Here is a 23,464-nt window from a genome sequence, read left to right as displayed (position 1 = left end):
AAGAATTCCCTGTTTAAAAAGGAGCACATGGAAATGTATATTCTTTCCCATAAGGCAGCCATTCATTATCATGCAGTGGTATTTCACAACACAGAAATTAAACGTCCAAACGAGGGATTTTAATTAGTTAAAGTTTTTTTAATCCAGGAGGCATATCAACCCTCTGCATATCAATGTTGGGAGAAAGACTGTGAAAGAGACCATTTCACAAAACCTCCTGTAATGCGGTAAAATGGCCAAATACTACATCTGAAATAGTATGTCAAAATAGGCTCCAGCAGGAAAAAAAGTTACTGCAGCTGGTGCCCAGTCATGTGATTTTCATGGATTCCATGATTATAAAGCAAGAATTGTACAGCACAAACACTGCTAAAATGCTGGCGTAGGAGTATTATTCACATGCTTTTGTGACTGGGCTTCGGCGCTGGTAGATGGAAATGACTTTACTTGTGCAGAGCTGCTGCCCGCCCATAGCAGCCCCTGGCTGCTCCCGGCTGATGGTGCCTGCCCCGCCCCCCCCGCCTCCCTCCTTCCCTCCTTCCCTCCTTCCCTCCTTCCCGGCACACCGGCACCCCGTGGGCTGCTCATTTTGGAATCAACTACGGTAAGTACAAAGGGTTACGAAAAACTAGAAAAACAGGGGGTGGTCTCTTCAGCTAAGCCATAAGCAATGCAAAATACAATCATATGAACTCACAAATAAATACGAACTTTTTCAAGGTTTTACAGTCACAGCTACAGTGTATGTTTGCTACAGTTCATAATTTCTTCTCCCTTGAGAGATCAATACCACTTACAGAACCGAGGAAAGCCTATAGAGGTTATTTTTCCCTATGCACGCGTTCCCTCTCTTATGAAACCCAGAGCTGTGAGACCTGGCGATAGCAGCATGTGCACAACCTCAGCTCAGCTTCAGCAGTGGTTGCTGAAATCACTGCTTACACCACAACAGTCCCAGGACAAGGACAACCCTCAGCATGCTGGACATTTAGAGGATTTTAACTACACTGTACATACAGTCACACCTTTAAAAAGCGTTTGAAAACATTGTACATTAATTAAAACATGAATTAACAGAGAAAATCAGAGCTCTTCAAACAGTAAAGCAATTTCTACTGTCTTCTATTCATGTACTGCATTTTGTAAAGGCACAAGAAAAGGAAAGTCCAGTTTACAACACTACTATGTTTCAGCAGCATGCTGTCTTTGCCAAGGATAATACTGGAAGTCTCTTTTGGGATCTCTCAGGGCCCCCACCTACCCCCCAAAAACCTCATAACTATCATTTCATGCACACAAATAAGAATCAACTGCCTCTGAACAAACTATAATATGCTCAACACTCAGCAATTTCTTTAAGCTTACACTAGAGTCCCCAAAAATTTCAGTCCCAACATTAGTTCTATCAAGTATTTAAGTATGGGGGGAGAAGAAGGGAAATAAGGGAAAAAGGCACTACAGAAACTCTGAATCATCACAGCAGAAAAAACAGAAAAATACTATACTTACCTTACAGTGCAGTTCCTTTCATCCCGTTTGTTAATGTTAGAGAAAATACACTCCCCATCTTCCTTTAAATCCTCTGCTTGCCTCCTTACTTCAACTGATACTTCCTAAAAGAGGTTTACAGTACAAGTAAGAGAGCAAGTCATCATGTCATCATGTTTCAGACTCCTAAAAAATCTGTGATTATGGAACCACTTATTTGTGGGTTTGCTCTGTTTGAATATACATGAAGTCAACAGCATAGCATGTTTTAAGCTTGTTTGGTTTTAAGCAGTACAGTGTGCTCTGTGACCTCTTGCACTGCACTCCCAACCTGGCTATGCTTGCGTTGCTGCTCTGCTTTGCTGATCTACAGAAGAGCTTAACATTTATATAAACGTTTGCAACTTCCATTTGGCAAAAACAAACAAAAAAAAAAAAGAGGCACAGAAGTTGCAGAAGAGTTGCTCACATTTTATGAGATGCAAGTATGCACCAGGTTGTGAATCGCTGTGTGTGTACTTTATTTTCCTCAGTAAAACACCAACAGTGCTGTTCCAGAACGTTATTATCTCACTATCTTCAAACAACCCCACCCAAAGCATAGCTTTGCATTACAAGCACTGAACCTACAGGAAATTTAATTGCGCATTAGCACTGGAATAATCTGAATCATATATGCAAAACAACATCTTTATTTACTTCAGTCTGTTCTAAGTATCTTCAATGCACTTATCACCATATTTTCCAGGTGCCTAAACAGGTGTCTGCCTTTTGCCCCAGGAGGCCTATACTGAATTTACGGGCACTGACTAATAAACCAAAAATGAATACAGGGAATACGAATTTTTTTTCTGCTGGGTAGGCAATTATTTAATAACTAAGTGAATTTAATTTTCAAAGTAACTTCCAGGTGAATATTTTCAGTGCTTGGAATCTCTACCACAGTAAATAATCTGCATAGTTAAGTCTGCACACAGAGCTCAAAAATAACTTTTGCCAAACTTAAAGGCACAAAAAACTTCTGGAAAGACAATCCAATGTTGGCTTCTATTAGAGATCAACATTTTTGTTTCTTTTCGAGCTATTTCATTCTACTCCATGTCTACACACACACACACACGGGACTATGTATGTATGTATGCAACAGTTTTACCAAGAGGGGAAGAAATAAAGAAAAAGCAATGTACAACTGCATTGCTTCAGTTCTATTCTTGCAGAAGACGAAGTTCAACACAGGTTGAACACACTATGACTCCTCATACATATCAGGCAAGCTTCTTGTAGCTTGAATGACGTCTTTTAACAGAACTAAGGAGACTTGATTTCTCTGTTTACTTCCAATGCCACCTGCCAACCATTACCTGGCCCTGCTCAGTTAAAAATTAACGTAATATTTACTTGCAAGTTGAACAGGCAGGTCTCCAACGAATAAATGTATACATCTTAAATCAAGCAAACTGAACTAAAACAAAACATTAAGCAGTTTCATTGTTGCTGTGGCTTTAACATTAACAGGCATATTTGTAATCTGTAAACTTTATTAGGCCGAAGTTTTGTCCTGTGTAGCTTTTTCATCAAGCAAGTTTAGAAGAAAAGAAGAAACCTATGGAAATTTTTAGACCATTAAAAAAAATCAGACAAAAGTATGTATTATTTACATGTGGAATACTTTTCTTCATGGTTTCAGAGAATTCAAACAGGGAATACAGCCACATCAATGAAAAAGTAAGTCTGGGTGAAAATAGCTTTGAACCAAAATCTGTACTGTAAAAAAGAGGATATTAGCAAACCATGTTTCTTTCCATCTGACTACAACACACAAGAAATTACTTTGATCCAATTGCTCTTGTGTAGTACAAACTTCGATCTTCCTCATTTTACTTAAGATATCTACCTATAACATTTACTCCTTTACTAACAAAAGGCAAACGCCATATTACATAATGTTCCTAATTTGGAATTTTTCATAAAACGTTTCCATTCCCCTCCATTCCTCTACTGTCCTCCACCACACCTTGGGCAACTTAAAAGATAATGTAAAGGATACTTGTACCTGTTTGTAGAAATCAGTGGAAGGGGATGATCTAGACCTCTCATGGGTGTATTGGGATTTCCCTTGCTGCTCATGGCCTGTATCAAGGATATTATCAGCTGAGTGGTACCTTCCTGAGCCCCTTGGCTCTATTGGCTTCCACTGCTCCTTCCACGATGCCTCATATTCTGCAAAGGTTCCCAGGCGCTGTGGCTGTGCATATTTCCCAATCCTCTCAGCAGCCCTATTGCTGCTGCTATGGTGGACACTATCTTTTGAAGCATAAGCAGTTTCAAGTCCAACAGAGGCTACCCGACCTCTTCTCTCATACCACAGCTCCTCTCCCTCTTGTGTTTTCCTATCTAGCCTTTCAGGCTGTCCCTCTGCTAGACCATGCGGACCTGGTTTCTGTGATGATTTTCTAAATGCAGGCTTACTTGTTTCTTCAAAAAATTTCCACCTGTCTGCAAATGAGCCCAGAGCTTCTTCTGATATATTTGGACGGCAATGAGCATGGCATTCATCCTCTGACATGCCCACCTCATTCATCTTCTCTGGTTCTGAGTATGACTTCAGTTTTTGCTCTGTTGTGAACCTCTTCCTGGCTCCAATCCTAGAAATGTGATGAGTGCCACTCCCTGTAGGGTTTGGTTTGGCTTGTGTAGCCTCAAGAAATCCAGAGACATCTTCAGAAACCAAAGCCAGTAATGAAGAGCTGTAACTACCACTTTTCCGCTCAGGTGACCTGGGCAGGTATTCAGCGGGGCTGGGCTCCAAGTCCCGACGTTTGAAGGATGTCACACTCAGAACTCTGGCCTGTGCTTCCTTGAGGTGATCTTTATAGGTGCTGGTAAAGTTTGTGTCTGGGGAGGTGGTGACATTTTCTGTTGAATCTGGTTTCCAGGTTTCACCGCGCTCCTCTGTTTCAGATGACCCTACCAGTGTAGCAGTACTTCTGCTTTTCTGCAGCTTTGCTCTTCTCATTTGGATCTCATTTCTGAGGGTTGTTGCAAAACGATCACTCCTTCGTGCCTGTTTAGACAGATGAGTGTCAAATGAGGTCTGTCGTTCTGTTACCACTTCTGGGTTGTTGTCAGACTGTTTTTTCCCTTCCTGAGCTAAAGAGTGCAACATTGGCGTCTTCTGAGGAGAAATCTTGCTACTCTCATCTTTCCCCCACCTAAAATCTTTCTGAGCAGATCTGTTTTCAGTGGTAAGGATACAGCCCTTTACATACTCCTGCTGACCCTGCCTAGTTTCACTTTCCTCAGAGCTGTTCTCACAGCTTTTCTTTTGTCCAGATTTTTCAGTATGGTTAAGTTTCTTAGATTCTTCTACTACAGCACACCTAGCATCTCCCTCTCTGTCCACTGGGTAATGACTACTGTTTTCACACCTTGTTAGTGAAGATTCAATAGATTGTTGAGGTAGATAGTATTTTGGGTTTGGGGCCATGGTAATAACTGCAGAATTTTCATGAGGTCCAAGTGACACATCAGTTCCCACTGCAGGTTTCCAGCTGTTATCCTTGAGTTGTAGTGGCTTTGAGCTTCCCTGAGCAGGCTGTTTTGCTGTCACACAATAATACCGACTTTGTCCAGTGTTGTCCACCTTCTGTTCAGCAGCACTGCTCAAAGAGGAAGTGTTGAGCAGACTGGCTTGGTTTAGACTGTAGCCATGAAAACTACCTGTAGTTAACTCCTGAATGCCACTGTAGGACAGATAATGTTGCTGATCTTTAGGTGCAGCTAAGATTCTTGCACTGTGATAAAAGGTGCTTTCATCGCTATACTGGTGCTGGTGGTGGTAAGTGTAAGCAGGCTGTGCAAACCTAACGTCCGTGCTGGACAAGGATGGCTGCAGTTTGTTCACAGCTCCTGCATTACTACTATACCTTTCACCAGCTGAAGAAAAAGTGTGTTCTGAACTGAGATCAGATTTATAATTTGAGCTGCTGATCCTCCTGTCACATGTTCTGGAGGGCCACCGCTGCTGCTCTGCAGTTTCCAAACTCCAGTCACTCCTGGGCTGAGATCGGTTCAGGGCTGTAAAGTGCTGTGTGCTGGCACTCTCTGAGTACACAGGGCCATGGGCTTTCTCATGGCCCTTGGTAGCAGCAAAGCTGTCACTACGAAGAGGTGGAGGTGGGGGGGGAGGAGATGAAGACTTCTTCTTATCAGGAACGTACCAGACAGGTCCAAAACTGGATCTTCCCGAGCTAATGAGCTTGCCATCTGGGTGTTCCTCTGTTCTAGGACTCTTGTTGTTCTCATATTGGATGGGAGCTGGCAAATACCCAGGTTTGTCCTCTGTTCCACTGCTGTCATTCAAAAACTGGCCAGACTTGCTTCCATGCTTAGCAGTCTCCCAGGGGCCCACTTTGTAAAGCATGTTCTCTGTCGAAGAAGTGTCTGCATTGGACAGAGTGTGGTCAGGGGTGCTAGAACTCGTGGAGAAAGATCCATAGGCTGAATCCCGCTTACTTTGGGTCCCTATATGATCAATGCTACTATTAGACCTTGCAGAAGAAAGTCTTCCATACTGGGTTACTTGGGGAGTGTGGTCCCAGCTGTCCATACTTCCCAAAGAGCTGAATTGGTCAGAAGTGCGAAATAGACTTGACTGATCCCATGAGTTTGACAGGTCATTAGAAGAACAACTACTGAAAGAAACAAAAAAAAAAGTGTCAGAATAAATATCAAATATGTCAAAAAATGCCACAACATAAGTAACCCATTTTAATAATATTGGTTAAGATCCATCTGCACAGCAGTTAAAGACAAACAATCTAACAAAATTGAAAGTTTGAACACAAAGTCGGGGCTCCAACTTTATACTCCACCACTGATTCAAAGCTTGAAACCTTAGTCATTAACTCAGCTTCCCCATGTAAGTTTGCCAGTAAGTAATATGCATTTATCTCCTTGAAGGGTCCCTTCTTCCCCTGCAAATTGCTGATTTTGCTGACATGTAGAAAAATTTAGTTTGAGCTCCATTAGCTCCCTCTTTCCCAGGACTAACACCAACTTCTTTTTCAGCTTATTTTCCATGCACCCCAATTCTTCCAGCTATTAAACTCACGTACTTCCTCTCTTCATCTCTGAAATACGACTCTAAACTTCTTCAGCCCGTGATGTTCCTCGTCAATAAGTTACTCTCATAAAGTTATATCCACATCTGCCTTTTCGTTTGAGTTTTAAGTAGGTACACACTAAATGCATTTGTCTCAAATACCACCTGCACATGCACCTTAGCAGTGTGGTTTCAAACCACTCTCAGGTTGACACTCTTAAAGCAACATTCAATTCCACCCAGTTCCACAACATTGTCAGGAAAATTTCAGGAGGAGATGCCAAAGCAACATAAGCTCTGCATGGCCAAACAAACTTCTAACTTTCCTTCCAGAATCCTTACCAGCTTCTCCCTACCACTCCTTCCTCTAGAGAATCATCTTTGACACTGTACTTTCTTCAGGTCTTTTGCCAAAAATCCTGCTGCTTCTGTTACTTCTGTTACTTTCCTACGGCATAAGTTCTGTTTCATTTTCTTTGATTTCTTTTCTCTCTCACAGTACCCACCTCCTGTCAATCCAACACATTGATGCTGATATGACAGTCTTTCCAATTATTCTCATCACATCTCCCTGGTTGAACTTCACTGGCAGCTCCTCCTGCTTTTATGTACCAAATTCAAATTCTTGCCTTTGCATGCAAAGCCCCTTGGTAGAAATCCCAGAATTATTCCACTTCCCTGTAGCTATAATTATATGAAGCATCTATCAAATCTTGTGCTGTAAAGAGGCCTGTGGAAGCTAGCAATGGAATTAGATTATTCCACATAAAAAATAAAAAAGCGATATAGGTATTTTCTTCTGTCAAAAATATTGCAAAGGTCAACTCAACAGTTCCTTGGAATTCAGTACTAACAGAATTGCTTTTTTTTCCCCTCTACTACTACAGCCTTTTAAACTTATTTTCTTATACAATATGGTAAAAATGTTTATATGAAGTTTATATGAAGTAAGACAATATATGCTTTATGCTTATTTTCTAAAAGCATTTTATTAATAAGATACACTAGCAATGACCTCATCTTGTGGGGTTTTATGTTCTTTCATTTGTTTATCTTCAGCATTTAAAACATCTTGCTGAATCCTTAAGAAGGTCTTAATTGTCATCTTAGGCTGATACTGTGTTTCGTATAAAAAGTATCTTGGCCATTACTAGGATTTTTTTGTCAAAGAATAACGTAAGCCAGATATTATTAAGAATTGCTGATATTCCAACTCCCTTGAGCACTAGGGAGATCATAGAACCATTAAGGTTGGAAAAGACCTTTAAGTTCATAAAATCCAAACACATACTTGGCAATAATTAAAAGAAAAATGCCACTTGTGCAGGAAAATGTCAGTTTACAGGTCTCATGTAAATTTGCTGGTATCAAATGTGGAGATCATCAGTGTTGGAGGTCAAAGCCCTGCTAGAAAATGCTTAATGGAAACACAGCAGAAGCAGCAAACACAGGGACAGGAAGGTTTCTAATGGCACGTTTCTTCAAAGCATGGCTCCTGTGGTCCTAAACTGCAGGTCAATCCTCCTGTGAACCCTGACATGGAAGAGTCCAAAAGCCAGTTCTCTGCCTGAGCCTGGATGGCATCCCAGGATAGCCTTCTCTCAATGGCTGTTTTAGAGCAGATTCATAAAAGCACCTACACTGCTGGTCAAATCTGGTAGGTGAAGTCCAGAAATAATCTACAAACACCATCCCTTGGCCACACTGGCCAGTAAACATTCTTCCCAACACTGGGGCATGAGTTTCTGCTCCTGGACCCTTACAGAAATTATCTCATCTCAGCAACTGCATGGGATTACAAATCAGATGCACCTGACCTTAATTGCCCCCAAACCTCACTTTAGGTAGCATTCTCAAAGCACACTTGTCCCACAGCCACATCTGTAATACCAGAACAAAGCAGAAGAGGTGGTTGGGTCCATCTGCACAGTCAGGGTCACAGAAAAAAACCCAAGGGCTCCTCAGTTATAGTATATCCTACTGCAAGAAAATGCAGGGTTTAAACTTTCAGCAACTTAAGATGGTTCACTTACACTCCTCCCAGAAAAGTGCACTGAGCCTTAGTTTAGGATGAGCCAGGAAAAAGGTCTGTACCATGTTATTAAGGTGCAACTTCTGTGAAAAAGACAGAAGACTCACAGAGGGAAATGAAGGCACCAAAAGCTTTAACAAGTTCTAGCTCTCTAGCCTTGCATGAGAGGCATCTAGACCATGGTCCCAGGATAACTTAAAATTTTTGCATTAAAGTCGCATGATAAAAAACCCATACGTATAGTGCTGGATGTGGAGAGCTGGGTTCCAGGACCACCCTCTCTTCTATATACTGGTACAGCCTCTTCTGATCTGTCTTCCTTTAGCTTCATCCACCTTCTCAAATGTTCAAATTCATCAGGCCGGCAAAAAGAAAGTCCCAGCAAAACAAACCAACCAAAAAACCCCCTCAAGCAAATCAAACTGCTCATACCTTAACCTAGCACTGGATAGTATGGACAGTCTTCACGGGGTTGTTTTGGCCAGCTGTGCCCCACTCCACCAACACAAAAAAAGTGTTTAGAAGAGATTTTAGGCTTTGAATACCAATCTCAGATGCTTAGCTCAAGGAAGCACACAAAATTCCAGAAATAGCCCAGGGATGGGATGCTTGGGTTAGAAATATCCCCTCCTCGGGCTATTTTCATTATCTCCTTGCATACTGCTGCTTTCAGCTACTGATTGCTGTGCTTTCCCATCAGCTGAGCTTTTTATGAAATGTACTTGTAAAGTGGGGAATCTCTCAGGCTGCTCACCTCATTTTGCAGATCAGCAAGCTCAAGCTCAAAGAACACTGTGCAACTGAGATCCCCAAAATACCAAAATCCTTGGGCCTCCTCCAGCAGCCACATAGTAAAAGCAGCTCTGCCGCTGAAACGATCTTGGACAACAAACGCCAGAACTGACAAATCTCCTTTGTACATCACCTTTTAAGTGGGCAGCACAGGTAGCCAAGGGGTTCAGGATGGCAGTGACCTGGCAACTGTGGTATTATACTTCGCTAAGGCCACTAAATCTTTCAGCAGTATGTGGGAAAGAATCTCGTTTTTATTAGTATTAATGTCTGCCAGTAGTTGTGGCTATTTCTGATATGTGAGGGGAGAGGATTGCTCTGTTCCCATGCCCTCTTCATTTACATCCACAATTTCCTGACCAAACCTCATTTCAAACTGGCATTGAACCATTTTTTTCTCTTTTTAAAGTATTGGGACACACCCAGCTCCTATCAAAACACACTTTGAGACACATCTTGTAGTATTTTACTTTCACAAGGTACAAGGACAACCACCAGGAAGAGCAGGAAGCACACAATGATTTGCAGCTTAGTGTAGAAGCTCTTTAGCTATAGAATTGCGATAAGGAGTTCTATAGAAAACTTCAGAAATTTCTGAATTTTGTTTCTATGTACAAGGACTTTTACTGTCTTAAAATCTATATCAACCCATCTGCATGATACTTAAATACAAACTTTAAATCAGTGTAAAACAGCAGAAATTGTAATCAAAGTTTCTAAAACTTCTACTAATAAAGAATTACAAAAAACATTTAAAAAAACCCCTTTCTGCCTAATATCAACTGTATTCAAGGGCAGATAGGAACTTAGCTTAAAAACAGTAGGCAGCTCCCAAAGAAAATAATGTAACAACATTGTAAATGTTCATCTAATCGTATCAATCAGATGAAAAATAAAATATTGATGTATTAATGTTCTTTTGTTTTGACTACCACAAAACATTAACCTCTAGAAGTAATGATTCAGCAGAGAACGTAAAGCACTAAGTATAGAAAACCAAAGTCTACTTCCCAAAACGGGATTGCACACCAGACTCGTTTTCTTTAATGCTCAGGGTAACAATGGCCCAATGGGAACTGAGAAAGAAAAAGAAAGACAAAAAGTAACATCCCCTCCCCCCAAAAAAATCCCCAAGAACCAAGAAAATCTTTCATGACAATGATAAAGAATGTCACCTAGGAGCAGGAAACAAACAAGAACCTGTAACCAGACACAAACAGGCATTACCTAAAGGTTTAAAGTTTCACAGCTAAAATTGCCTGAGTGTCAGCCTTTCTCCATTGAATGTGACCTAATACATATTAAGGTGCTTTAAACAGTCATATTAGATCACAGATGTAGGGAAGGATTAGAGAAAGACAGTTTAACTAATTAAACCAGTAATACCTTAAAAGACAACAGTAAAGCATTCTGCACCCTCTCCTTTGAAAAAGCCTTTTAATTGTTCGAAGTAATATTTTTAATTTCCTCTCCCTTTCCTATTTCACTTTACGAATGTTAATTTTTGATGGTTTCTTTGCCTTAGGATTTTACCAGTGGATATTGAAAGGAAATGCAGAGCAAGAAGCATATCCTTGTGACTGCCTTTAACGCTCGTTTCTTACCTTTCAATCACACGCACATACCACAAACTGTTTCAGAAATCCACTCATCCATATGTCAAACTTCCCCAACTCCCCCTTCATGCACTGCAAGGACAGGCAACTCTAAAGAAATATAATAGCACGATTCTGCGTTGGTTGTTTTTTAAAAAAAACAAACAACAAACAAAAAACCCTCAACAACATGACCTCCGTTATTGTTGCCCCGCTGTTAAGAGCTGAATGTGTGTAACTTTAAGCAGAGACTCACCTTGCATGATAGCTCGAGTGCCAGGAGGCGCAGGCATTAGACGAGGGGAGGTGTGACGTGGCTGCCTCAGGTTGACTTTCAGTAAATTTGGTTGCGTGCCAGGAGTGTGGCCTGCAGGCTAGGTCATTCCTCCTGAAAACAGAGGCAGAGGGTGCTACTTTAATGCAAACAGTTCAATATGGTGATAGGCAGCAAAAAATCTACAAGGGCAGCAGTAAAACGTTTCACAGATAGGACAGAGGCATAAAGACTTTAAATGACAGCAAAACTTTCTACATGCATGCGAGTTTGAAAAGACATCACCATTTCTTTAAAATGCTTGAGATGCAGTGAAATGCCTTTTTTTTTAAAATTTTTTAATGGGTGGTGAGGGGGGTGTTTTTTACAAGGAACAGAGACTGATAAATTTTCAAGTGCCTGACATGTATCCAGAGTTTTAATAGTTAAAGCTAATACTGAGACTTAGAACTCTTTTACAACTCGACAACAGTAAGGCTTTGGTAAGATTTTATTGTAGGTAGGTGCACATGGGAGGAGCTAGTTAGAAATGAGTTAATGACAGGAAGGATTAAAGCCATGTACATTGTTTCATACAAGTTAGTGATACAAGCAATCCTATTAACTCCAGGCAAGTTCTGCTTCAGGTCTTGGAATGCTTGGCATCCCAGATACGCAGCGAAGTCTTGTTTGTTTTGGTATTTTCTGGGATTGTTTTTTAAAGAATACATCTCAACAACAGTTCAGTGAATCATGTAAGTCCCTAAGTATCTATTTTGATATCACCTCCAAATGTTCCTGGTCACCTAACACAAGAGATCCCTCTGAAGAAGTAGGACAGTAGGTTGTTATTAGAGCTTTGCACCTTAAAAACTGTTCTGCAAAATTGTTCCATATTCCTCTACCCCCTTCCTCCTGCTCAGGAATTAGTAACTACAGCTTGCCCTGCCTTCCAAGGACTTGCTGTTTGTTACATCACTCAGCACTCATGGAGTAAGTGCATTCTTTTTTCCCTAAGGTTAAATAAGCCTTCTGGGTGGAATCCAGCTACTTCTGTTTCAGTGAGCAGATGCCAATTACAGGCCATTTATCTAGACCCTCTCAGTCACTTGGGAATGAAGCAGGACCTTCTTTGAAAGTAAGAAGCCCTTCTCCTTGGCTCATCCTGGAGGAAGTGTAATTTAAAATTTAGATGCAGTATGAGGTGTGACAAATCCCATCTTTCGAAGTCTGAGCCTGAAATAAAGGCTTATAGGACCATAGTTTTAAAGATTTTTTAATGTACTTAGGTACTTAAGGAATCTATTACTCCAAGGTTAAATAATTCGTCTGAGTTACAGAAATAATTTGCTACACTGAAAAAGTGTCCTGTATTTTCACTTTGAACTTTAAAAAGGTACTGGTACATTTCCCCCCTTTTCATAAGTTTGTCTGTTATCAGACATCCATTGTATTTGGAGACCAAAACTAAAGCCAGTATCTTCAAAACAGGTCAGCTCTAAGTACATGGCTTTTCACAGTACATTCAGGAAGGTCTGAAGAAATCAGTGATGAATGGCCTTTCCAAACTCTGCATGCAGGATTACAAAAGGAAAATAACAACTCTACAGGGAAACTGTAATTTCACTACAAAGTGCAGTATCATTACTGTCACTAAAAAAAGAAGTAATTGTTTCCATAAACAAAACCTCACTCTTACTCTTCTCAGCGTGACAAAAGAGAAAACAGTTAAGCAGAGCATCTCTAGTTGCCCATTCTTGATAGGACATGACATTCAGAGAGTGGAGGAGCCCCAGTAACCTTAGTGCAAACAAGTGCAAAAGGTTCTGCTCAGCCATGTGATGACAGGCTCCAGACAGTCCTTGCTTGTTCCAAGCTTGTATGCAGGTATGGAAGAAGTTATGATTCCACTGTTCAGCTGCACAGAACATCACATGTCCTTTTCCCCCCACTGTTCACCTTCAACACTACTGACACCAACTCAGCAAACCACAAATACCTGTTAAGGCCAATTCAGTAGATCGCCTAGGCATCAATTCAGCTGAAAAGATTTATCTTTTATGAGACAATTACTTTTCTATGATGTACCACTAAGGAAACACAAGACTAGGAAGCTAGCACAAGAAAAGCAGCATTTGGAGAATAAGGAAAAGAAGGTTGGGAAGAGGGCTTCTGCGACGGTTTGGGCTTGACAAATGGCAGGAGGAATCCAACCACTGAGAAGAAACAGAAGGGATGCACATGTAAGTCAGTACTGTACCTCATGGAACTTGTCAAGATCTTGATAAGATAGTTCCTTGCTACATGAATGTCATTTTCAGAAGGCATTTTCTGTGCTACAATATCCATCACCACTTTCATCTTCCTGAGCAGTCAAGCAAGGGGAGGAACAGACTGGACTGAGTTGTGGCATAAGGCAAGTCAAGTGGACAAGAATTTACAAGTTCTGTTCAATTGTCTGTATTTGTGGACACAAAGTATTTTTGAGAGGGTTTGTTGTTTTGGGTTTTTTTTCTTACATAATAGTCTGAACAGCCTAAAAATACTGGTGGGATACGTAGAAGGTAGAATCATAGACACCTGCTTTTGTTGGGAAGTTCACAACATGAATAAAAATTAATTCACAGTGCATAGTCAACAGTACTTTCTGATAGTAATTGTAATTAAATGGTGAGAATCTATTGTGCACTTCAAAAAGTAACTTTCTAAAAAGTGGACTGCAATGTAAATATTGATTCCAAAACTCAGCAAAGGGATAGAAGGACTAGAAAGAAGAGATTAAAAGATTCAAAACAGGGATATTTTGCAGGCAACTAAAGAAGTTGGAAGCTGAGAATTTACATTCTAATGTAATACTTCTCTATTACTTCTGAGTGATAGAATGAGATCATCTGAACCTACAATTTAGAAAACCTTCAGCATTAATGGAAGCATTATTAAAAGCATTTCACTAAAAGTGTCTTTCTACCAGTGCTTTTACAGAAGCTGCTGGAAGGAAAATGTTGATAAGCACAGAAGATAGATTCCACAGGAAAAAAGATAAAAGGCTAGCAGATACAACAACAGAAGCATGTATTTCCCCAGAACCACCTTCTCCAACAGAAACTGCATCATTCTTATCTAACAAGCAGCACCTCTGTTGTAACCCTGCCATACAGGCTTTTGCATTTGGAGTAACCAAAGTGAAAATGTGACACGCAGTTCCAGGGGCTTGCATCCAGGTGAAAACCAACTGCTAGAAATGACTTCATAAAACCATGAAATAGTTTGGGTTGGAAGATCAGTCAGTTAAAGCTCAGTTGAAAGGGCCCTGCCATGGGCAGGGGCACCTTCCACGAGAGCAGGTTGCTTACAGCCCCACCTACGCTGGCTTTGAACACGCCCAAGGATCCACAACTTCTCTGGCAACCTGTTCCAGTGCTTCCCCACCCTCATGGTAAAGAATTTCTTCCTAATATCTAATTTGTCTGTTAATGTTTCATTCCAGTCCCCTTCTGAACGAGCAAAGGTCTGACTGCTGGCACACACCTCAAGTCTGAGGCTGCACACCTTTCCCTGCAGGCAGGGGCAGCCACATAGGACAGAGGCTGGATGTGCCGTTCTTCTGAAGCCAAACCGGCTGTTTATCCCTTTCCAAAGGATCTCTTCCCTTCTGTCTCGGCCTTATCTTCCCTGACCCGCCCGACAACCCGCGCGCGCCCCCTGCCGGCTGCCGCGCGCTGCGACCAGGCCGTCACTGCCCAACTGCCCCTCAGCGCCGAACTGCCCCCGCCGTCACTGCCCAACTGCCCCTCAGCGCCGAACTGCCCCCGCCGTCACTGCCCAACTGCCCCTCAGCGCCCAACTGCCCCTCAGCGCCGAACTGCCCCCGCCGTCACTGCCCAACTGCCCCTCAGCGCCGAACTGCCCCCGCCGCCACTGCCCAACTGCCCCTCAGCGCCGAACTGCCCCCGCCGTCACTGCCCCTGTGCTCAACTGCCCCTGCCGTCACTGCCCAACTGCCCCTCAGCGCCGAACTGCCCCCGCCGTCACTGCCCAACTGCCCCTCAGCGCCGAACTGCCCCCGCCGCCACTGCCCCTGTGCTCAGCTGCCCCTGCCGCCCAACTGCCCCTCACTGCCCAACTGCCCCTGTGCTGAACTGCCCCCGCCGTCACTGCCCAACTGCCCCCGCTCCCGAAGTGCCGCCTCCTGCTTCTATTGCTGGGATTATTCCTCATCCCAACTGAGCCTTCCTCATGCTGGCAGAGTGGCACACTCTGCTGTGACCACACGGCAGTGGTTCTTCTCCTGGCGGCTGCAGCCCCGGGACTGCAGAATTGCGCTCCACATCGGCAGCAATCACTGACAGCCAGGGCTCCCCGCAGCACATCGAACCAGAAGGGATCATTAGAGGCCAGTCCTTGCAAATGCAGTGTCACCCACTGTTCATCTGTATCTGCTGCAACAGGAAATATATCATTGAATCAGCCAAAGAATGGTTTAGGTTGGAAGAGACCTTGAAGATCATCTTGTTCCAACCTGAGGAAGGCAGGGACACCTTCCACTAGACCAGACCATTTGCTCAGAGCCCCATCCAACCTGGCTTGAATTATTTTCATGGTATAGGCCATCCATAGTTTCTCTGGGCAAACTGTTCCAGTGCCTCACTACACTCAGAGCAAAGAATTTTCTCCTAACATCTAATCTAGATCTACTGTCTTTCAATTTGATGCCATTCCCCCTTGTCCTGTCATTACATGCCCTTGATAATAGTCTCTCTCCAACTTGTCTCCCCTCTTCACATCCTGGAAGACTGCCATTAGGTCACCCCAAAGCTTTCTCTTCTCCAGGCTGAACATTCCCACTTCTCCTAGCATTTGCACATAGGAGAGGTGCTCCAACCCTCTAATCTTCGGACTCACTCCAACAAGTTGACACTCCTTCCTGTGCTCGGGATGCCAGAGCTGCATGCAGTGCTCAAGGTGGAGTCTCATGCTAATAAAACCTGGGTTTAGACAAGAAATCCCAATTTTTCAAAAGTAAAAGGATGGACAAGTCAGTGTCTTCAGTCAGAACTGAGCTGAATCTGCAAAGACAAAAAAAATCCCAAAGCAGAAGCATCTGTTGTTTTTAACTCTTACTGTTACAGTCAGGCCTAAATCTCTGAGTAAAAACTATTGTAGTGATCATTTATAGTAAAGATTCTTTTAAAAATATATCTTCCCTTTTTCAGTCATTTTGGTTTCTACAGAAAGCTGTAGATCATGTTTCAAGGTACAAACACAAGAATTTGGGAATCAGTCAATGTAGTGATGCTGAAAAGCAGCTATCAAAATAAAACTCTTCTCCCTCCATTCACCACAATGCAACTCAAAGCTTTTTAGCAGTGCAGCAAAGCCATTCTGCGTTGTTAAAAACTTTGTTTTTAAAACAGCCCAAGTTCACTTTTCCGAAGTTGCAGCAGGAGGTCCAAACTACTGGCAGTCATTGAAAATCTTGTCTAGAACCAGAAATTTGGCCTAATCCCAGTGGAACTGGCTACAAGACATGCCAAAGATGCAAGGCTAAGGAAATACAGAAAGGCTGCAGCCCTGAGATAAAATAGAAACCTGCATAAGCTTAAAGGTCAAAGGCACAATTCTCTGGCACTCTCAAACAAGCAGCATGCTCCAGCACTGCATGTATTGTGAGGTACAGCTCACAAGGTGCCCTTAGATTGTTTCAAAGCCAAATAAACCAAACCACACTGCACTTGTTTGTCCTACAGAAACAGACAACCAGTTACAAACACATGCCAGCCATGCTAATTGGCTAGGAGGGGTTCAGTTTTTGGAACGTCCTCCGCAAGCCACTCACACATTATTTGTTTTACTCTATGCAGAGAAAATTTCAAGAATTTGTAGTGACAGTGCAGGTGCTCTTGTTTGTCCACTTATAAATCCCAAACACCTTCATAGTTCTCAGCTTTCTGTCCTCCTCTGCCTTAAAATAACAGTAGGCTAGACATACCAGTACTTTATTAACAATTTTTTTTTTTTAGTAAAACCATATATGCTGGGGGAACAAAAGTCTTCCCAATCCATGGGGGGTTTTTGCAGTTCACCAATCTTGTGTTCAGTAAATTAAAACACACTAGAAGACCAACATATAATGTAATTAACTAGGTATGCAAAAACCCACTGTAAAGGAACTGCTAAATCATTTATTGAATGTATTTAAAACACTTTTTTAATTTTGTTAGTCTTCTGAAACACTGGCAGAAAAAAAGGAGGCTGAAAACCACCATGAGTCTGCAGCTACCCACAGAGGTCTCAAATAAAAAGAAATTGACAATGAAACTGTTTTTCATTCCAGACGCCTATAGAATACCGATGGAGTCATCATCCTATACAGACAAAGGTATTTGGTATTATCTATCTCAGACAACTATATTCATAGAATTCAAATTACTTCATGCTATGTTAGTCACCACTAGTAGATCTGCCAGGGAAATACGGGAACAAAACGTCTAAAATTTGGCAAAAAGCTACTGCCCAGAAGCAAAACTCTGTAAGGAATGTAAATGGTTTCTTGTGTTGTTCTCAGTAATTAAATACATGCAAGAGTTATTCTAATTTCGGCTAAACCAGTTGTTATCAATTCCATAAAAAAGCTCTTGATTACAATTCCCTGCTCCTTTCCCCTTGCCATTTTCAGTGTTGACCTGTCTCCTGACATAAAGGTGCATCTCTGTCTTTGGATGTAACAACAAACCAAGCGAGGACAAAGCATCCAAAGCTTGAAGTGGAGCGCTTTTTCTGAAGACACTCTCCTGCTCAATTTCTTCTTGATTTATTTAAAAATTAAGGAAGGAGGGTGGTATGTGTGTGAAAGAATATGAGAAGAAAAACACAGAAAGCCCCACTGAAAATTTCCATGCAGAAATGGTATATTAAAGAATTCCGCCAATAAAAAAAAACCTTCCAGAATATATTTTGAAGCAAATCTTCACTGTCACCCATATCCAATAGAGATGACATATATATATACACACATACACACGTATCTTTCTACATAGATCCATGCATAGATATATACATAGATGCAAGGTGACTTTTTAGGCTTTTTCTAGTTCCAAAATATGCCCATAATTTCTCTGACCACGCTGATGGTTTTGCACTCCAGCCACTGCTTTTTTGGTATTCCCAATATACTGAAGCACTGCTAAAACCTCTCCCACAACCCACTTATGAATTCACCTCTCTGCTGCTTTCTACAGCATCACAGCCTCAGCCATTTCCTTCCCTTTCTCTTAAGCCTGTCCTACTGCCTTTCTCTCAGATTCAGTCTCAGATGCCCCAAGTTCCTACAGTCCTGGGGCTAGCCAGCAGCAACTTAAATGCTTTTTCAAAAGTACACTCTGCCAGCATTCAAACTGTCCATCCAGAAGAGCCTTAAACGTACTTTCAGGTAAGGACAAAAGATACAGTAACTGCATTAGCCCCTCAAAAAAGCCAAGAAATGGGGCCTTCCCAGGTGAGGCAAAAACATCAGGACTTGAAATTTTAACTGTAGAGGTATCACACCCTCACTTTATATTATAGAGATTAAACTTGTGTAAAATATTTTTCATGGTGAGCAATATACCCAAAAAATTCCTGGTAAATATCATAGCAAGTACTTGAGGGCCAGGCCTTTTACCTTTGCAGATCTGTAGTGAGTGTTATAAAAACAACACATACCATCTCCTCTTTTCTTTGGTGACTCCTTGAATACAAAAAATGCCTGAATGGGACTCTGTTTCAGATGAAGCCAAATCCTGTCTGGATTTACATCTGGCTCGTTCACAAAAGGAATGGTTAAATCAGATGCACGGCAGGAACACTTAATTAAATATTAAATTAAGTAAATATTTAGAATAATATTGCTGGTCACCATTAGAAACAATTCAGTTCTTTTCATCCAAAAAACCCATTGGAGTAAGAAGTAGAACCAACTCAACAGGCCCAAACAAAGTCTTTTTGCTCATCTATTTAAGAGCTTGCACTTGGTAAGTACTCTAGTATTGCTTCTCAGCCTATTCTCACAACACTTGGAATTCTCAAGTAATCTTCCAAATAAATTGTGGTCACATCAGACAGCATTTACTCCGCTTAGCTATAACTGAGACAAAAGATGAGTGCAATACTGTAAAAAATTACAGTTACTTTCCACATTAATAAAGAACTGAATAAATGTTTAATGTTGAAATTTTTCCTTGAGGCATCTTGGTCTCAGAAGGACAATAGAGATCTGAAAGAAAAGTCTGCTCCACAGAAAAACTCCAAACTAACCAATCAAAAAAACCCCCAAAAAAACCCTACACAAAACCCCAAAAAACAAACAAACAAAAAACCACCAAAAAAAAAACAAACCAAAAACCACAAAAGCAACAAAAAAACCCACCTAAACAAAAACAAACAAAAAACCCCACCAAAACAACAAAAAAAACCCCTAAAATCCTCCTCTTCTGAGGAGCCCCTTCTGAATTACCCATACAAGTGCATGTAAAAATTTCTACTTCCTCCACTGAATTGAGGTAGCTATGCAACTGTAAATCACTCTGTGATATACAGCATGGTTTGTAAAAAGGATTTTTATTGTCATAAAAAACTATTTTCAGATTAAAACAGACATTAGAGTTTTGGCACATTACAGAGTTCATAATTTGGGCAGGAAATCTCAGCTGCCTTAACGTGTTGGAAGCCCAAGGCATAAGGTGGTTACAGTTGCACAATCATCCAAGGTAACCTCTCCCTCCTTACCTCCCGGGGCAGCTCAAGTTTCAGATGAAGTTAATTGTTAGTTCCAAGTTAAATCCCGTTCCTAATCTCCAACTGATGACTGCAGCCATAACAGCATTGTAACACACAGCAGTACAATTTGAAACATGCATCCATCTACCATTTCTCCACTGGCAAAGGGCAGATACTTTCCTGCAACTTCTTGGAGCGTGATCTACTCTCCTCCTATGCCTGTACTAACTCAGGCCAAATATTTCCAATATTTTTGCAGACTCTTAATGAGAGTAGAAGGAATCTGCATGGGCAGGTATAATGTTGTCTCCGAGAGCTCCTACCACCCTGTGGGTAGGAGCCTGACCCTGAGAAATGCAAGCCACCGCCCTCCATCCCTAGGGGGATGATGGGGACTGCAGTAAGGCAACAACAAGAAGCTGGATCCTCTGCTGAGGCTGGTTCTATATCCTGCTTCACCTTCTGACATTTCATTCTGCAAGAAACAGAGCTCTTCCCCTGATTTGGATACACTGGGAATAAGTACAAACCCTTATTTTGAGCAGATATATGGCAGGTCCTAAAACACAACTCTCATTTTCTGGGATTCCTGGAACAGCACTGATTTTGCTTGGCGAACTAGGTTTTTAGGCTTACTTTACAGAAACTGAATGTGCCAAGATATGCACCCAATTTAACATCATTAGACTTGAAAGCTGGGTTTGGTCACTTCACAGCAAAATAAAAGCTATTTTCAAAGCAAAATTGAAAACAGAATCACTTCACAGCAATAGCAACACAGATCTTCAATAGATTATTATTTTTCTTTCAGCCCAGCTCACACTATCCCTTCAGATCTTAATCTTACACCACCCTAATTATCACCAAGAATAAGTTTTACAAGAGAGTAAATCTGGCAAAAATAGAATAATAAGTGCCCACAGGTTGAAACATATGCTTGGATACACAGAAATCAAATCAGAAACTATCTAAATTTTCCAAGCCCAGATCAGTTACAATTGATGACAACATACAGGAAAAAAAATGCTCTAGTTAATATTCATAAATAGTTACTCCTGCTGCCAAAGTTTGTTTCTTAAAAAGGTGCAGAAACTATCAGCATCCCTCTAAATGATCAAGTAATTTAATAACTGAATTCATCCATGCATTCTTCTTCCTGCATAAACCAAGGTATCTATCTATGGACAATCTCACAACAGATCACCCAGATACTATGACTAAATTCACATGCAAGTTGTGCCTATATCACTATTATTAAACTCGGAGCAGTGAATAGGCTCCAAGGGTAAGTACTCAGCTGTTTGCATTATATGTGCTACATTTAGTCTTCTTCAGATGGGAAACAAAACACTCCTTCTAGGGTGGTACAGAGCTCCACACAAGGATGTCTAAACCTCAAGAAATAGAAAAGTATTTTCATATAGAAAAAAATCACTGAGACACACTGAATACCCCATATGACCTCCCAGTGACTAATGGAAGTGTAATATTTTATAGCATTACTCAAAGTTCAGTGAAGTCAACAGAAACATGTAATGTGTTTTATGTGCCAGTGCTCTGTTATGTATTACTGTGTGTTATTATAAACTAACAGTAACCTGCAGACATTGATCCTAACTCTTCAGGGATCCTTCCCCACAAATACAGTGGGCAGATCCTACCTGAGCAGCCCTCTAGTGTGAGAAGGTCCATTAGCCTCACTAGATTAAGGATTTCTGTAATAAAGCTGACTAGCCTGTCTGGTCACCACTAAGAAGATAGAGACAGAAGCATGAGCCCACACTGCCCCAGCATCCCACCTTCATAGCAGATATGTTCTTGAAAAGCAGGAAGCAGTGACTGCCTGGCAGTGACCAAAAAATCCTAAATTAATTATTTACCTCCCTCCCCCAAACTGTGTAAGAGAAGTGTATTTAAAAGATTATGCTGCTTTTCCCCCATTTTTGCTCAGTACTTCATATTCCTCTCCTTCCCAAGGAGAAATCCCACAACCCTTTCTTTAGATGTATCGTGAAGAACAAGCAATTTTGGTCTCACATTTATCAACATGCTCATTTCCTCTTGCACTGTTCCGTAAAAATCCCCTTCCACCCTTGTGTAAACTCTGTACATTTTGGCAAACAGCTCACAGCCTGGGAAGTTTTTTTTCCATGCCACTAAAAGCTCAAGGCTTAAAAACTCTCAGGTCTTGAAACTTTGAGTTTTACTAAGAGTGACTCTGCCACTCCATTTGTCTCTATCCCATACTGGGACAAAGAGACAAGCCCAAGAAAACTGGTTGCAGACCTCTTAGAAAGTAGCAATGCAAACCACCCCAGTGCCTGGCCCAGCTGGGAGATGAGTTGTTTTGCTAAGCAAGAGAAAGCACACTGTAGCCAGGTCTGCCTGAAAAATAGGAGGCAAATTTGAACGCAAACAAAATACTCTTTTTTACCCTTTCCCCCTCCTCCACAATTCCCACTCCATTTCAACAATCCTATAATGAAATTTTAATGGGATGCATTTGAGACAACAATGCATAGCTTTTTTTAACCCCCTCATCCAACAAGTTATAAAAGACACAGAAAAGCCAAGAGAAAAGCACCCTGAGCGCTAGCTTATCCCAATAATGGAACGAGTAGGTGAGGAGCTGCCGGAGCTCATGGGTGTCCCACGTCCTGTCCTCACCCTGGCACGGCCGTCGGTACCTACGCAGGCTCCGTGCGGGGCGGTGCCTCCTCCCCCAGGGTCCCGGCAGAGCTGCCGGGTGCCGGAGCAGCCTCCCGTCCTGGAGCGGTCCGAGAGCGAAGCGGCGGAGCCGAGGCGGTACCGGGGGTGTTGCTGGCACCCTCCCGGGCTCTGTCCCCGGCAGACGCGGGCGATGCCGGCGGAGCAAAGCATGGGACTCCTCAGCCCTCCGCCACCGGCTGTCGTGCTAATCTGCGGCCGCCAGCTTAGGGATATAATTAGATTCACAAAGGAGCCTTGTTAGCGCTCCCAGCCAAGAGGCCGGAGCACTTCAGATTAGTCAGACCCGCGACTCTGCCACCGTACGCTGCTGCCGAGCCCGGCGGGGAAAAGCTGAGCAAAGCCCAAAAAATGAAACCAGGACTCTTCCTGACGGAAGAGTAAGGAGGGGGATTTTTAGTTTTCGTTTGAAGTGGTGTTTGACATGGCGCATGAAAAATGCAGTGACATTATGCTGCTGAAACGGTTTGTTTGATCTGTTCTATCCTTTTCCAATCTTCTCAGCAAATACATGGGCAGGCAAAGAGATGGGTCTGGAGCACTGCATTGTAAACAAGTTAATGTCACCTACGAGATGACAAAGCTAAAATAAAATCTCTTAAGAGCTGATGGACCATCAATGGTAGTGAAGAATTACAGATGTTTTTAACCACACACTCTCAGAGGGAGCAGCATTTCCCCTAAAAGAAAGGCAACCGTTACATCCCTAGAAATAAACC

General features: G+C 41.9%; 1 protein-coding gene and 1 long non-coding RNA gene across 3 annotated transcripts in view; one reads left to right on the top strand and one right to left on the bottom strand.

Annotated features, from left to right (window-relative positions):
• Window positions 1-23,464, bottom strand: part of SHROOM2 (shroom family member 2) — a 117,855-nt gene that overhangs the window by 33,753 nt on the left and 60,638 nt on the right. The window contains exons 3-5 of one of the 2 annotated variants that reach the window (XM_014882428.2): window positions 11,268-11,399; window positions 3,542-6,182; window positions 1,510-1,613 (exon numbers count right to left, since the gene is read on the bottom strand). In XM_014882428.2, the coding sequence (XP_014737914.2) occupies window positions 1,510-1,613; window positions 3,542-6,182; window positions 11,268-11,399 (2,877 nt within the window). The remainder of the gene's footprint in view (window positions 1-1,509; window positions 1,614-3,541; window positions 6,183-11,267; window positions 11,400-23,464) is intronic. The other variant, XM_014882429.2, reaches the window with a different exon arrangement.
• On the top strand, window positions 546-19,529 carry LOC148224922 (uncharacterized). Its single transcript, XR_015801757.1, has 3 exons — window positions 546-604; window positions 17,486-17,643; window positions 17,941-19,529. It is a non-coding gene; the product is annotated as an uncharacterized LOC148224922 (long non-coding RNA).

This window comes from Sturnus vulgaris, chromosome 2 (assembly GCF_052056855.1).
Source record: "Sturnus vulgaris isolate bStuVul1 chromosome 2, bStuVul1.hap1, whole genome shotgun sequence".
NCBI classification, from domain to species: domain Eukaryota; kingdom Metazoa; phylum Chordata; class Aves; order Passeriformes; family Sturnidae; genus Sturnus; species Sturnus vulgaris.
This window is presented reverse-complemented; position numbering and strand designations above follow the sequence as displayed.